Source organism: Lagopus leucura, unplaced genomic scaffold (assembly GCF_019238085.1).
Source record: "Lagopus leucura isolate 7727_CA_CO unplaced genomic scaffold, USGS_WTPT01 Super-Scaffold_100029, whole genome shotgun sequence".
NCBI lineage: Eukaryota > Metazoa > Chordata > Aves > Galliformes > Phasianidae > Lagopus > Lagopus leucura.
Window position 1 is genome coordinate 7,992,075 of NW_024962280.1, and position 13,424 is coordinate 8,005,498.

A 13,424-nucleotide genomic window follows, 5' to 3' on the forward strand; every position below is an offset into this window, starting at 1 on the left:
CCGCCTCAGCCAACTCCCCCCCGTGTCCTCGAGTAGCCTCGCGGCACCCCAAGCCCTGGCAGGGTGCCCGGCTGGCTGGCAGCAGGCACCGGGAGGCGCGGGAACAGCGAGGGCTGGGACGCGGCCAGGGCCCGCTGGGATAGCCAGCGGCGCCCTGCCATCCTCGCGAGCCGCCGGTACCCACTCCACCACGGTGTACCCAGGCCAGGGTAAGTTCTCCAGAACTCCAGAACCCCTTCATGACACCAACCCAGCTGGTTTGGAAGCAGGACAGGTTTTCCTCTTCCCCAAAATCTTTCCCCAATGCCCCCCCTCCGTATCCCAGAGCAATTGCAGCACCAGAGCAGCTATGAAACTATCAAAACCCCCAGGGCACTTACAGAGCATTAAGAGCCCTCCACGAGGAAGAGAGGATCAGAATTCAAGGATAGCACAGCACCATCAGTATATGTATACTTTATTTCCTCATCTTCCCGTAACAAATAAAAAAAAAAAACAAACCCAAAGAAACCAATCATCCTTCCCCCCTAGCCCACACTGCCTAGCCCCAGCTCCCAAGCCCCAGTCCCCCTAGCTCAAACATCATAGTTGGGGTTCTTGCGCAGGATGACGAATCCCTCCAAGATGGGTGTCACGGGCACATGCTCTTCGGTGGCCAGCTCTGCCCGCTCACCGTGTGCCAGCAGCACAGGTGTGGTATGTGTTTGGAAGCCAGTGATGGTTTTGGGTTTGCCTGCTTGGCCCACCACATCCACAGCCTGCAGGGGAGAAGCAAAGTGAGAGAGGAGGAGATACGGGGATAGAACCCCAGCTACTCACACTAGGCTTCAGTTGCCTCCTCACCTGTCCAACCCGGACCGACACGGGCAGAGGGCGCAGCTCCTCATCAAAGGTGACCAACATGCGGGGCTGCATGGCCGCAACCAGCCCGTAGAGGACGTAGTGAGACTTGCCCAGTATAACTGGAAGGGGATGAAAGCAAGAGTGTGGGTGTGGGATGGAGGGGTGCTGGGGCAGTGGCTAAGCACGCATTACTCACTGTTGCGCACATCCAGGAAGGACACGAGGACGGTCAACAGTCCAGCTACAGCCACCTGGCTCATGAGCTGGCGATCACTGTGGTAGGGGCACAGGGTGAGTGTCCCCTTGCCCAAGTGGGTCAGGCCCTGGTGTGGCACAGAAAGCATGTGAGCACGTAGTGGGGCAGCACACGGTAGCTCCCCCGTCCCACTGCCCCCCTGCCTCTTCCCAACCACAAGTGTGGGATCATCACCTGGGCTAACCGCACCATGAAGAGGTTGTTGGGGTCCTTGGCGTGGTACTGGGCGAGCTGCCGCAGCATAGCAGCCAGCCGAGCGTTGTTGGTACCTGGAGAAGGCAGGGAGATTGGGACACAAGCCTTCAGAGATTGGGGCACCAGTCTTCAGGCCATCCCCTTGACTCATAAGCTGCCACCCAGGCTTACCACTGCCCACCATGCCCATGGCAAAGATGGAGTTGTAGGAGACTTCGGGGTCAGCATCATGGGAGAACTTGCTGAGGGTGTCGAGGATGTTGAGTCGGGGGTTAGAGACAGAGATGAGCGCCAGGGCCAGGGGCACAGCACGACGCAGGGTGGGCTCTCCATACCGCAGCTGCATGGAACGGGGGTAGAGAGGGAATTAAACCCCAGACGGGAGCAAGGGCACGGTGGGGCATCCACAACCCAGCTCACCAAGGCCAAGGTGTGAGAGATCTGCCCTCCTCATCCAGGTCCCTTCCCAGCCCCACACTGTCCCCCCACTGTTACTCACCAGGTGACCAAACGTGCGCAGGGCCATCTCAGCACCGATCTCCTCACCCATGGCAATAAGTGCAATGCCCAACACTGCTACACCCTGCAGGGACACCAGTACTGAGTGCCAGGCAGGGATCACCAACCCCAAACTCAGCCTCTTACAGCCCAGCTGGACTGTAGCTGTATCCTCTGCTCCAGTGAGAGCAGAGGATACCGTCCCCACACAGGGCAGCTCCTATGTCTGGGCTGCAGGTTCCACCCCTGGTTTCCCTACTTGGTGTGCCCCCATGTCAGCTGAGCTTTCTTTCTTCTCTTTCTCCTTTTTGTCCTTCTTGTCCTTGTCCTCCTCTTTCTCCTTGGAGTCAAAGTGCTCACTGCAGATGTGCAGAAGCTGCTGTACTTTCAGGACATTCCCTGAACCTGTGGGGTCAGCAGTGAGCAAGGATGAGCAGAAGGAATGCCAGGTCCTGCTCTCACCTCCCTCAGCCTTGGTCAGCTCAACTCACCAGCGTAAGCACAGATGTCCACCAACGTGTTGGCAAAGCTGCGGAACGGCTCCGACACAACCTCCAGTGCTGCCAGGATGGCCTCAATGGCCTCTCCCTTGCCTGTGGAGAGGCACAGAACTCAGGATACCCAAGGTATGCTCACAATCCCAGCTCACAGGACCACCAGTGTGGCCCTTCCTTACCCAAGTGGTTCAAGCCCAGGCCAAGTGGCAGCCACCGGGCATAGGTGTCCTTCAGCTCCGTCTCTGACTTCTCCATAATGGTCTGGAGGATGGTGGAGGTGACATCCCCATTGCAAGAGCCCACGGATATCATGCCACAGGCCAGGGCAGTCACACCAGCCACCTGGGGAGGGAGCCACGCTCTCAGGGCACAGTACATCACACAAGGACATGCAGAGCCCATACCAGCCCCAGCATCTCCAGGAGCTGTCAGGGACTCGTATGGCACACCCTGCTCTGCTCCCTACCTCCATGCTGGACTTGGAGTCCCCCATCACTGGCAGCAGCAAAGTCAGTACATCCTCACGGTTGGAGCCCGCATAGGCCAGCCCCAGCCTATGGAGAGCCCAGAAGAAAGTCAGGGATGGCTGCATCACCCCACACAGCCAGGGAGGCCAGGGCAGACCCTTACCCAAAAATGGCTCCGATCCGCATGGTGTTGCTGTTGTGGAGGACGTAGTCGGATAGCAGGGCCAGGGCAGGGTCACACTCATTCCTCACTCCTGAGTTGACGATGCCACAGGCCAGGAGGGCACCCGACTACGAGACAAAGGCACCATTATGAGCCAGCCACCACATGGAGCTCCCTGCCAGCCAGTGACTCACGTCACCCCATGGGTTACACTTGCTCCCAGGACATGCTGGTTGTTACCAAGTAAGCACGGGGCTGAGATCAGTGCCACTGACCTTAATATAATCTTCTGAGGAATAGAGGTATTTGTCGATCTGTGTGAGGCCCCCATCCACATCCCACAGCAGTATAGTGCCCAATGAAGCTGCAGCACTCAACATCCCTTTGGTTCCCAGGGAGAAAAGACCAAGTCAGTGTGACCAGCCTGCTGGCTGGGGACACAGCAGAACTGTACCCAACTGCCTCGCTTTCAGCAGGGCCCAAAAAGGGTCACAACCCCAAGCACACAGACAGCTGCAGCCCTCACCATGGTCCTTGTTCTTGTATAACCATTTATTGCCATCATCGGTCAGCAGCTTGTCTTGGCCAAATGCAGCATTCACAAAGCCATTCACAAAGGAGGAGGCCAAATTCATCCGAGCTGAGTCCACTTGGGATCCACTGCCCCCAAACCCTGGGGAGGAAGATCAGAGTGAGGCAAGCCAGCCTTCCATTGCACGGTTGTCCCATGTCAGGCAGGGGTGAGGCCACAGGGAAGGAGAAGCCAAAGCCCACCACAGACAATGGGGTCTGCTCTATCCAGAGACAGCCAAGGTCAAAACATCAGCTCTTACGATTATTTTCCAGGTGGGTTTTGTAAATATCATCTGGTACTTTAGGCTCCATGATGTCCAGCTACAGAGACAAGGGAAAAGGGGGTTATCTCCCCACAGACACACTACAGCAGCTGGTCTACAAAGACAGCTTCTCCAGGTCTGTCCAAGCTCATAGGGATACGGGATCTCTCCCCAGGTCTTGCACAGAGCACAAAGCCTGGCAGCCAGAGCAAATCCCAGCCTGGAGCAGCAGAGGGATCTTTCTCCAGCACAGTGCTTACCTCTCTGGCCAAGGCCAGGAAGTTGCTGTTGAGCTGGACGTTGGACATGATCTCAGTCAGGTCCTCATACTCCTCCACATCTTCATTCAGCTCCAGGAAGACCCCATGGCGGCCCAGCATAAAGGCCATCTGCTTCTGGACAACCCTGCAGAGGGAAGAGGCTTTGAAAGCATCCAGCCCCCAAGCAGCCCTAACGCTAGCCAAACAGCAGACATATACCCCAGCCCACCCTGCTCAAGAAGCATACAAGAGCAGCCCAGAGATGACTGGCTCCTGCTCATCTTTATTTTGGGGACAACAGTCTCTGCCCAAGCCCCCAGCCACATCTGACAGTGTCAGGATCCTACTCAGCTCTGCTCCCCCCACAGCATAGAGACAATCTCTACTTACACATCTTTGCAGGAGGTGAAGATGTCCTCCACCAGCTCCACGTCGTTGAGCATCAGAGCCAGGCGCAGGGCTTCAGGGTAACGGTTGAACTTGCGGAAAATGCCCAGAGCACAACGTAGGAGAGCAGAGTTCTCAGGTTCTGGGACATAGCTTACGCAGCTTTGAGGAGGAGATGCATGTGAAGATGAGCGTCATACAATGAAGCTGGGCAGCCTCAGCCCACCAGGGGACAGACAGATGCCCCTACCAGCCCCTCACCTGGTCAGGTAGAGGCACACTTTCGAGTAGGCGTTGTCATCGATGTACTTCTCCAGCATGTCCATCTGCTCGATCTCCATGAGCAGGTCACAAGCCTCATGCTCTGCATTGTGAGCCATGTTGTAAGGGACGATCTCCTTGACCAGGGTGAGGAGCGTGTCCCTCTGCGCCTTGTCAGCTTCATCAATCTCCTGCCACTCCTTGGCTACCTCCCCTGCCAGGTGCCTGCAGGGAGAAGGGGACATCACCACCACAGAAACCAGCCTCACACAGCCCCAGGGATGTGAGGCAGCTGTCCTTGTCCACCCCAAGCCCCATTCCCAGCCAGGCTCACCTGACATATTCATGCCCCCACGATGCCAGCTCCTCCTGAGAGCCCACTAGGCGGTACTTCAGACACTCACGCTCCCCACTCATGGTCATAGCCAGGACAGAAATTATGTCTGCTGCAAAGCGCTGGGGACAGAGAGCCAGAGCTTCAGACTCACAGGGGACTGAGTGCACCCCAGAAAACAGTACCCTCTCTGCCCCACAGGGGGCAAAGGCAGGGACGTGGCAAGTCACAGCCCCACAGGATGGCCGCGCTCACCTTGTTCTCCCCAGGAGCCATGTTCTCATAGATCTCCTTCAGCTTGCCATAGTGTGGTCGGAGGAACTTGAGGGGCTTAGGGACAGAGGTCATGGAGGTGGTTGAGGAACGGATCTGCCTGCGCAGCTCCTCCAGTGCCGGGCGGTAGAGAGATGTGTCCTTCTCCTGCACATGGAAGAGGTCCATCAGGAAGTGCATGAGGTGCTACTTCTGGGCTCAGTGCCCCTCCAAACACAGAACAGGGCAGTCCCCCACCCTGCGGGTCTAAAGTCAGGGCTGTGGCACAGTGAGCAGAAAGCCACCCACCGAGCACAGCTCTGAGTACCCACAGGGCTCTGGCACAGTGGATTTCCCCCCAGTTCTGCAGGTTGAGGGGCACGCACTCACCCCAAGGCGCTCCACCAGCATCTCCAGCTCATCCTGCAGCTGTTTGTCCTCCTCCGACTGCCGGGGGGGGGGAAATTCGGTTAGGGGCACCCCAGCACACGGACACCAGTGTTCCTCCTCTTAATAGCAGAGAGCCACCCGCGGGGCCCCTACCACGATGACAGTGAACGCCGGAACCCCCCAGGCTGTGTCACCACATGACGTCACGGCGGGAGCCCCTCTCCCTGGTGACGTCACGCGGCCGGAGGGAGCCCCGATGACGCCACCGCCCCCCCCGTGACTCAGCTCCCCGGCCGACGCTCACCAGTTCCTGCTCCTTCTCGGGCCCCGCGGGCGGATCCCGACGGTCCCGACCCCACAGCGGCGTGGGCTTCTCATCACCACCCGACCCCGGCCCGCCCTGCACCCGGCTCTGTCCGCCGCCGCCGCCCGCGTCCATGTTCGTTCCGCCGCACACCGGCCGCGCTCTGCGCCTGCGCCCGGCCCGCGCCCGCAGCCAATCGCAGCCCGTCGTCTTCGTGACGTCATCACATCGCGCCCGCCGGGCGTTGCCGTGGGTTGGAGTGGGCGGGGCGACGGGCGGGGCTGAGTGGGCGCTCCCCGTGTGGTGCAGCGCCGAGCGCTGACAGGCGCGGCGTGGGGCGAGGCAGTGGCGGAGATGGGACGGGATGGAGACTTACGGACACGGGGACGGGGAGCCTAGCGGGGATCACTGCCCGCGAAGCAGTGACACGCGAGGAACCGCTGCCGGACGCGCATGACACACACACAGGCGTGCAGCACTGTGCCCACCGGTACAGCCACCCGCCCGCTGGAACCCGGGGGTGGCGTCGCCGGGATGCACCGCTTTCCCAACCCGTGCGGCGCTGCCTGAGCCACCACTGCCGTGGGCGGCTGTGGCTGTACGTGACACCGTGCGTGACACCGTGTGGGCGGCCGTGCCGTGCGGCACGGCAGCGGTGCGGCTGTGCGTGTCCCCGGTGATGAACCCAGTGCCAGTCCCTCTGTGCGCATCGCTGTGACCGCACCCGAGCCCGGTGCGGTACCGGTGCCGGGGCTCCGCCCGTGCGCGCGGAGGGCGCTGCCCCTCGCGGTCACCTCGGCGGCGGGGCCGGGCGGAGCGGTGCCCCCGCTCCAGCCACCCCTGGGGGCGCCGGTCCCAACCGTCCCCACCCCGCGGTGCCAACGGGCCGCACCCCGCTGATCCCCAAACCCCGGCCCCTTCCCTCTGCGGCGGCTCCATCCATCCCTGCCCGGCGCCGCTCCAACTCCCGGACCTATTCCCGGTGCCGGTGCCGGGCCATGGCGGAGGCAGGCGGCGCTGCGGCGGCGGCGGGGGCCCGGCGCGGGCCGGGCGGGGAGCGGAGCTAGGCGGGATGGCCAGGATGAACGTGGCCCTGCAGGAGCTCGGACACGCCGTGAGTGTCGGCAGGGAGGGACACAGGGGACAGGATGGGGGGGGGGGGGGCGCGGGGACCCCCCGCGTGCGGGGGCTGGAGAGCTGCGGGAGATGGGGAGGGCTGCGGGGGGATCCGGGGGGAAGGAGCAGGGGGGAGAAAGGGGATTGAGAGTCCGTAGGATGAGGAGGCTGGGGGAGCTCCTCACGGCGGCAAGGGGAGAGGGGCAAAGGGACCTCCCCGCTGGGAGAAATGGGGCAGCTCGGGTTGAACCACAGCCCCTCGCTGTGCCAGAGCAGGGAGCACACCTGGAGCTTGTGGTTGCTGCCCCACAGCAAGCCCCGGGGCTGGGGGGAGGGGGCATTTCCTCCATGGATGGGGAAGGAGAAGCCCATAGGCTGGGTCCTGCCTCAGCCTCAGTGTGCCAGGAGAGATGGGGCTGGAGGTGACATGGGGCACCGCGGCAGACTGAGGCACCTAGCCTGCCCCAATCCCACATACCAGCCTGTCCAATGCCACCACCCCACAGTGATGGAACCCCCCCTGCTTAGCAACCTCCCTGGGTTCCAGTGATGGGCAGGAGAGCTGGGAGCGGGGAGCAGAGCGCTTATCCTTCCCCCCCCCACACACCCCAGCATCTTCATGCCCCTGAGCACTGCAGAGAGCACTGTGCAGATGGAGGCTGAGCCGCAGCCCACCCAGGCGTTAACTCTGAAGCCTAAGGATAGTGCATACCCAGAAACTCTATACCAAAGCACCCTGCTCCTTCCTCCAGTTCAATCCCCCCCATCCCTCCTGCCTAGCTGAGCCCTTTGCAGCCTCCGTGGTAGGGAGAGTGCAAGCAGTAGGGCTGCCCCCCCCCCCCCACTCTAATGCAAAAGGGTCCCCGTCTCACCAGTGTCACTGGTCCTTTGCAACCAGCTGATGCCCCGGTGGTACCCCTGTTCCCCTGGATCCCTGCACCCTGCCCTGCATGGGTGGGGGGAAGGGGAGAGGGCTCCCAGATGTTTCAGACTAGTGCACATCTGCATGGAAAGTTCCAGGTGGGGGGGAGGGGCGAGGCAGCAGCACTAAGCAACGGTTGCCAGGAGATAGGGAGTGCATCTCCGTGGTGATATGGCACCTGTCAGCGGGGTGATGCTGCTGTTGCCATGGTGACACGCAGGGATGCTTGGGCCCCCAAGGCCCCCACCAGCATCCCGCATTGCACTCACCAGGGTGAACCGGGGATGGGGCCGGCTTCTGGGGGAGATCCTGTCCCCCCCATGCACCTGCTGTAGGAGGCAGAGGGGGGAGTGGGGTGCAGCCCCCCCAGCCTTCTTTCCCCCCCTCAGATGCCTGACTACAAGCATGCCACGCTGCAGGAGGATGAGGGGCTGGAGCCAGCGGGGGATGGCAGCGCTTCCCCTGACAGCGTGGAGGTGAGCTATGCCCCAGTCCCCCTGTTTTGCTTGGGACCCCTTTCCTGCAGCCCCAGCCTGCAGCAGGAGTGGGGCCGGGAGCCCAGCCAGCCTTGGCTGTCCCTAGATGATGTGCTGGGAGGCAGCCAAAATGCAGCAAAGAGTGTTCCCCTTCCCTGCAGCTCAAGGGGGGGGGTGCACCAGCATCCACAAATGGCTCATCCGCAAGGGATGCACTGGTTTCATTGTGGCTGTTTCCAAGCTTAATCCCCATCTGGTCCCCATGCCCCACAGCCAAGCCAGGGCACCTGGGAGCAGTCTGGGGAGTCGATGTGATTTCAGCCCCTGCCTCCTGCCCAGGTGGGGTTCCGGAAGGGGACGGGGCCACTGCTGAGCCGCCTGGCCTCACGCTCCCAGCTGGAGCTGGTGCTCTGCACCGTCGCCATCACGCTGGCTCTGCTGCTCGGCATCACCATTGTGGCTCTGGCCATCCAGTACAGCAGAGGTAGGAGACCGCCACGCTGGGGTAGAAATGGCATCGCCCCTCCTGGGGACCCAGCAGGTTGCTGGGTGCTGTACCCACCTCGAGGAGCAGTCCCACTCTGTTCCTCAGTTTCCCTCCCAGCATGTCTTCCCCTACAGATCCCTCCCACACCATGTGCCTGACGGATGCCTGTGTCCGGGTGGCCAGCAAGATCCTGGAGGCCCTGGACACAGACACTGACCCCTGCCAGGACTTCTACCAGTATTCGTGTGGGGGCTGGATCAAAAGGAACCCACTGCCCAATGGGCGCTCCAAGTGGAGCACCTTCAACAGCATCTGGGACCAGAACCAGGCCATCATGAAGCACCTCCTTGGTGGGCATGGGGGGGTTGGGGGCTGTCTGAGGGTGCTAGCAGAAGGATTTGGGCTGAGCTGTAGTATCCCGCAGAGAACTCCAGCTTCAACTCCAGCAGCGAGGCAGAGAGGAAGACGCAGCGCTACTACCTGTCCTGCCTCAAGGAGCAGAGAATTGAGGAGCTGGGCTCCCAGCCCCTCATGGAGCTCATTGACAAGGTAAGGGCTCAGCCCTGGGGACAGTCCTGGAGCCTTCCCCACAGCACTGGGTGACAAACACCTCCTGGTGCCATTTGGTGGCAGATCGGCGGATGGAACATCACTGGCTCCTGGAACCAGAGCAGCTTCATGGAGGTGCTGAAGATGGTGTCAGGCACCTACCGAGCAACACCGTTCTTCACCGTCTATGTGGGTGCAGACTCCAAGAGCTCCAACAGCAACATCATCCAGGTGGGCACTGGAGGAAGCAGACACTGGGGGCACTGGGACGTATGCGATGCCCATGCTGCCCCTCTATCCCCAAGGTGGACCAGTCTGGGCTTTTCCTTCCATCTCGGGATTACTACCTGAATAAGACTGCCAATGAGAAGGTGAGTCCAGGAGCGCTGCAAGGAGCTGGGGGCTCAGGGACAGCGGATCCAGGGGGGCAGCAGGTCTGAGCCTTTCAGAGGTGGCATGGGGTGGCCAAACCAGTAACGCATGGGCAGAGGAGAACTGCAGATGTGTCTTGGGCTCTCGCCAGGTCCTGACGGCATACCTGGACTACATGGTGGAGCTTGGCATGCTGCTGGGGGGGTCCAAGGAGCCCACCCACCTGCAGATGCAGCAGGTATTGGACTTTGAGACGCAGCTGGCCAACATCACCGTGCCACAGGCTGAGCGGCGGGATGATGAGAAGATCTACCACAAGATGAGCATCGCTGAGCTGCAGGTGGGCATGCACTCTCCCTGGGTCTGGGACACAAAGGGAGGTTGTGCAGTGTGGGGCCATGCTCTGCACACCCTGGGCAGCCCAGCATGCGGAGGTGCTGCAGTGCGGTGCTCACCCCACCATCACTGGGATTTGGGGAGCTCTGTGGACATCCCTTGTCCTGCAGCTGTGGAAGCAACAAGGAGCCGCTGTTTGAGGCAGAAAACAGATTTGGAGTGGTGGGGGACATTGGAACTCCCAGGAAGAGCAGTGCAGAACCATGTCCCCATGCCCCTGCAGGTCCTTGCCCCTGCCATCGACTGGCTTGATTACCTTTCCTATGCACTGGCCCCACTGGAGCTGGCTGAGACGGAGCCCGTAGTGGTGTATGGGGACGCCTACCTTCAGCAGGTCTCTGAGCTCATCAACAGCACCGAGAGGAGGTGAGCATCCCCAGGGACCCCATTTGGGCATAGGACATCCCGCATGCGCTGGTCTCATGGCCACACGAAACATCCCTCTGCCCCACAGCGTCCTGAACAACTACCTGATCTGGAACCTGGTGCAGAAAACAGCCTCCAGCCTGGACCAGCGCTTTGAGACAGCCCAGGAGAGGCTTCTGGAGACACTCTATGGCACCAGGAAGGTAATGGGATGGGGTTGGGGCCACTCTTCTCTATCCATGGTAGTACAGGGATAGTTGGGATCGTTTCTGCCCTTGGGCACCCCTTGGGATATTAAGCCCCAGATGCTGAAGAAGGATTTGGGGAACAACTTTTGGGATGCAGGATTTTACTGTGGAGCATCTCCCCACTGCCGGGGAGGAGGCAGTGAACAAGGAGGGAGGTCTGTGGCTACACTGGCATCTCCAGGGCTCTGGTCTCACTCCCACAGTCCTGCACGCCTCGCTGGCAGACCTGCATCTCGAACACAGATGACACACTGGGCTTCGCCCTGGGCTCCCTCTTCGTCAAAGCCACCTTTGACCGGGACAGCAAGGCCATTGTGAGGACACATCCCCTTCCCATCCACGAGATCTCCTGTTTTCCCCCAGATCCTGGGTAGTGGTGAAATGGGATCCCCAGTATTGGGGATAGGATGTAGGGCTCACCCATGGCCACCTGCCCAACCCATCCCTGCATGAGTGGCATGGGAAAAGCAGCATCTCCTCCTGTCCTCAGGCAGAGGATATGATCAGTGAGATCCGGACAGCCTTTGAGGTATCCCTGGAACAGCTGGACTGGATGGATGACAAGACCAGGCAGGCTGCCAAGGAGAAGGTGGGAGATCCCCAGGAGACCCCTCTGGTATCCCCCAGCCCCATATAACCACCAGGGCTTCTCCTCATGCAGGCAGATGCCATCTATGACATGATCGGCTTCCCAGACTTCATCCTGGACAACAAAGAGCTGGATGATGTTTATGATGGGGTAGGGGTTCATGGGGAGGAGTCTGACACATTCACACAACCTATGGTGGGATGAAGCAGCAAGAGACAGTCCTTCCTCACCCATCCTCTTCCTCACCAGTATGAAGTCTCAGAGGACTCCTTCTTCCAGAACATGCTCAACTTCTACAACTTCTCTGCCAAAGTGATGGCTGACCAGCTGCGGAAACCTCCCAACCGTGACCAGTAAGTGGGATGGAGGGCTATGGAGTGGAGGATGTGAGCAGAGAGCAGGGGCTGAAGGTGCCCTTCATGGTGTCACGGTAGCAGCAAGTCAGCTAGAGGTGGCTTAGGGGTTGTGGGTCACTTGGACACCCCTTCCCCACAGGTGACCCCACTGGGATGGGAACAAGGGGTAGAACACTTCAAGAGATGAGGTGGCACAGATAATTGCGGGGACTCTGGCTTTTCCCCAGGATGGATGCAGGGTCCTTTGACCATGGGGTGGGTGCCACTCCCTTGCACGGAGGACCCAAGGAGGGAGACGGCTGAGGAGTGCCCTGTGGATGCTGGGCAGAGCAGACATGTCCCTGTCTCCCATTCACCAGGTGGAGCATGACCCCACAGACCGTCAATGCCTACTACCTGCCCACCAAGAACGGCATCGTCTTCCCCGCTGGCATCCTGCAGGCACCATTCTACGCCCGCAACCACCCCAAGTGAGCCCGATATGGAGCTGAGGGGCAGCTCCCGGCTGGGGGGCACTCATGAGCTGGAGGGGCTGCCCAGCTGCACCTCTTTTGTACTCACTCATCTCTTTCCTGCGGGCCCATAGAGCCCTCAATTTTGGTGGTATCGGCGTGGTGATGGGGCACGAGCTGACCCATGCCTTCGATGACCAAGGTGAGAGCATCAGGAGCCTCTGTCGCCTTCCCATCCCCCTCCCAGACTCATCCCGTGGATGTGGGGAGGGGGTGCCGCTTTGCCATTCATTGCATCATGCACGCTCGTGGCCCTGGCCACTCCCCAACCCGGCTGGCTGGCTTCCCCTTCTATGTCCTGTCTCCCCAGGTGGCACCTGCTGATACCTCCCCCCGGCTTCTCTGTGCAGCTTTCGCTCCATCCGCTTGGTGAGGACACGGTGTCTGCAGCTCGGGCCGGCCCGTGGCCCCCCAACCTCATCCTCCTTTTGGGATGGGTCCCCTCTCACATCCGCTCTGCTTTGCACCTTCACCGGAGCCAGTGGGGACGAGCAGGGGCCATGGGGGAATCTGTGGTCACAGGGGATAGCAGGGGGCTCTGGAGGGGGATAAACACACTGCAGGGGCGTTGAGACACCGTGCCTGCAGAGCACACGAACCCAAGTCCCCTGACCCCCATGGTGCTCGGTTTGGGGAACCCTGCAGCGAGTTTGGGGTCGCTGCCCCACGGCTCGGTCCCACAGGCCGCGAGTACGACAAGGAAGGCAACCTGCGGCCCTGGTGGCAGAACTCCTCGCTGGAGGCCTTCAAGAACCGCACAGCCTGCATGACAGAGCAGTACAGCCGCTACACCGTGCACCGCGAGAACGTCAACGGCCGCCAGACGCTGGGAGAGAACATCGCCGACAACGGCGGGCTGAAGGCGGCCTACAACGTGAGCGGGACCGCTGGGGCGGGGGGGGGGGGTTGCAGCCCTCAACCCTCTCACAGTTTCACAGCGGTTTCACGGCATCCATCCCACAGGCGTACAAATCCTGGCTGCAGAAGAATGGAGAGGAGAAGCGGCTCCCGGCCCTGGGGCTCACCAACCACCAGCTCTTCTTCGTGGGCTTTGCGCAAGTACGGCTCCGTGCCCTTCACCCCCCCCCCCCC

General features: G+C 60.8%; 2 protein-coding genes across 2 annotated transcripts in view; one reads left to right on the forward strand and one right to left on the reverse strand.

Annotated features, from left to right (window-relative positions):
• Positions 1 to 441: 441 nt before the first annotated feature.
• Positions 442 to 6,053, reverse strand: PSMD2 (proteasome 26S subunit ubiquitin receptor, non-ATPase 2). The gene is made up of 21 exons (XM_042881148.1): positions 5,944 to 6,053; positions 5,640 to 5,696; positions 5,253 to 5,417; positions 4,998 to 5,119; positions 4,664 to 4,888; positions 4,406 to 4,564; positions 4,016 to 4,160; positions 3,753 to 3,813; positions 3,446 to 3,592; positions 3,195 to 3,301; positions 2,920 to 3,047; positions 2,756 to 2,843; positions 2,469 to 2,631; positions 2,284 to 2,385; positions 2,052 to 2,197; positions 1,794 to 1,877; positions 1,466 to 1,634; positions 1,274 to 1,368; positions 1,040 to 1,166; positions 844 to 962; positions 442 to 758 (listed from the first exon to the last, which is right to left on the reverse strand). Exons 2-21 carry the CDS (start codon positions 5,658 to 5,660, stop codon positions 576 to 578), a joined length of 2,556 nt encoding a protein of 851 aa, XP_042737082.1. The 5' UTR covers positions 5,661 to 5,696; positions 5,944 to 6,053; the 3' UTR covers positions 442 to 575.
• Positions 6,054 to 6,982: 929 nt separating this feature from the next.
• Positions 6,983 to 13,424, forward strand: part of ECE2 (endothelin converting enzyme 2) — a 6,788-nt gene continuing 346 nt past the window's right edge. Inside the window, exons 1-18 of the mRNA XM_042881171.1 lie at positions 6,983 to 7,057; positions 8,371 to 8,457; positions 8,797 to 8,941; positions 9,079 to 9,294; positions 9,369 to 9,493; positions 9,578 to 9,724; positions 9,799 to 9,864; positions 10,017 to 10,205; positions 10,485 to 10,627; positions 10,716 to 10,830; positions 11,079 to 11,189; positions 11,366 to 11,464; positions 11,537 to 11,614; positions 11,714 to 11,817; positions 12,180 to 12,290; positions 12,407 to 12,474; positions 13,016 to 13,206; positions 13,296 to 13,391. Coding sequence (XP_042737105.1) covers positions 7,016 to 7,057; positions 8,371 to 8,457; positions 8,797 to 8,941; positions 9,079 to 9,294; positions 9,369 to 9,493; positions 9,578 to 9,724; positions 9,799 to 9,864; positions 10,017 to 10,205; positions 10,485 to 10,627; positions 10,716 to 10,830; positions 11,079 to 11,189; positions 11,366 to 11,464; positions 11,537 to 11,614; positions 11,714 to 11,817; positions 12,180 to 12,290; positions 12,407 to 12,474; positions 13,016 to 13,206; positions 13,296 to 13,391 — 2,133 coding nt within the window. The 5' untranslated portion in view covers positions 6,983 to 7,015. The remainder of the gene's footprint in view (positions 7,058 to 8,370; positions 8,458 to 8,796; positions 8,942 to 9,078; positions 9,295 to 9,368; positions 9,494 to 9,577; positions 9,725 to 9,798; positions 9,865 to 10,016; positions 10,206 to 10,484; positions 10,628 to 10,715; positions 10,831 to 11,078; positions 11,190 to 11,365; positions 11,465 to 11,536; positions 11,615 to 11,713; positions 11,818 to 12,179; positions 12,291 to 12,406; positions 12,475 to 13,015; positions 13,207 to 13,295; positions 13,392 to 13,424) is intronic.

What these genes read in the sequence shown, in the direction of transcription:
- PSMD2 (XM_042881148.1), bottom strand. Translation starts at nt 5,660, where the DNA reads ATGCTGGTGGAGCGCCTTGGG. An exon ending in TTCACCTCCTGCAAAGATGT is followed by an intron (nt 4,161 to 4,405) that starts GTAAGTAGAGAT and finishes TTCCCTCTGCAG; the next exon opens with GGTTGTCCAGAAGCAGATGG. An exon ending in TGTCGGTCCGGGTTGGACAG is followed by an intron (nt 759 to 843) that starts GTGAGGAGGCAA and finishes TCTCCCCTGCAG; the next exon opens with GCTGTGGATGTGGTGGGCCA.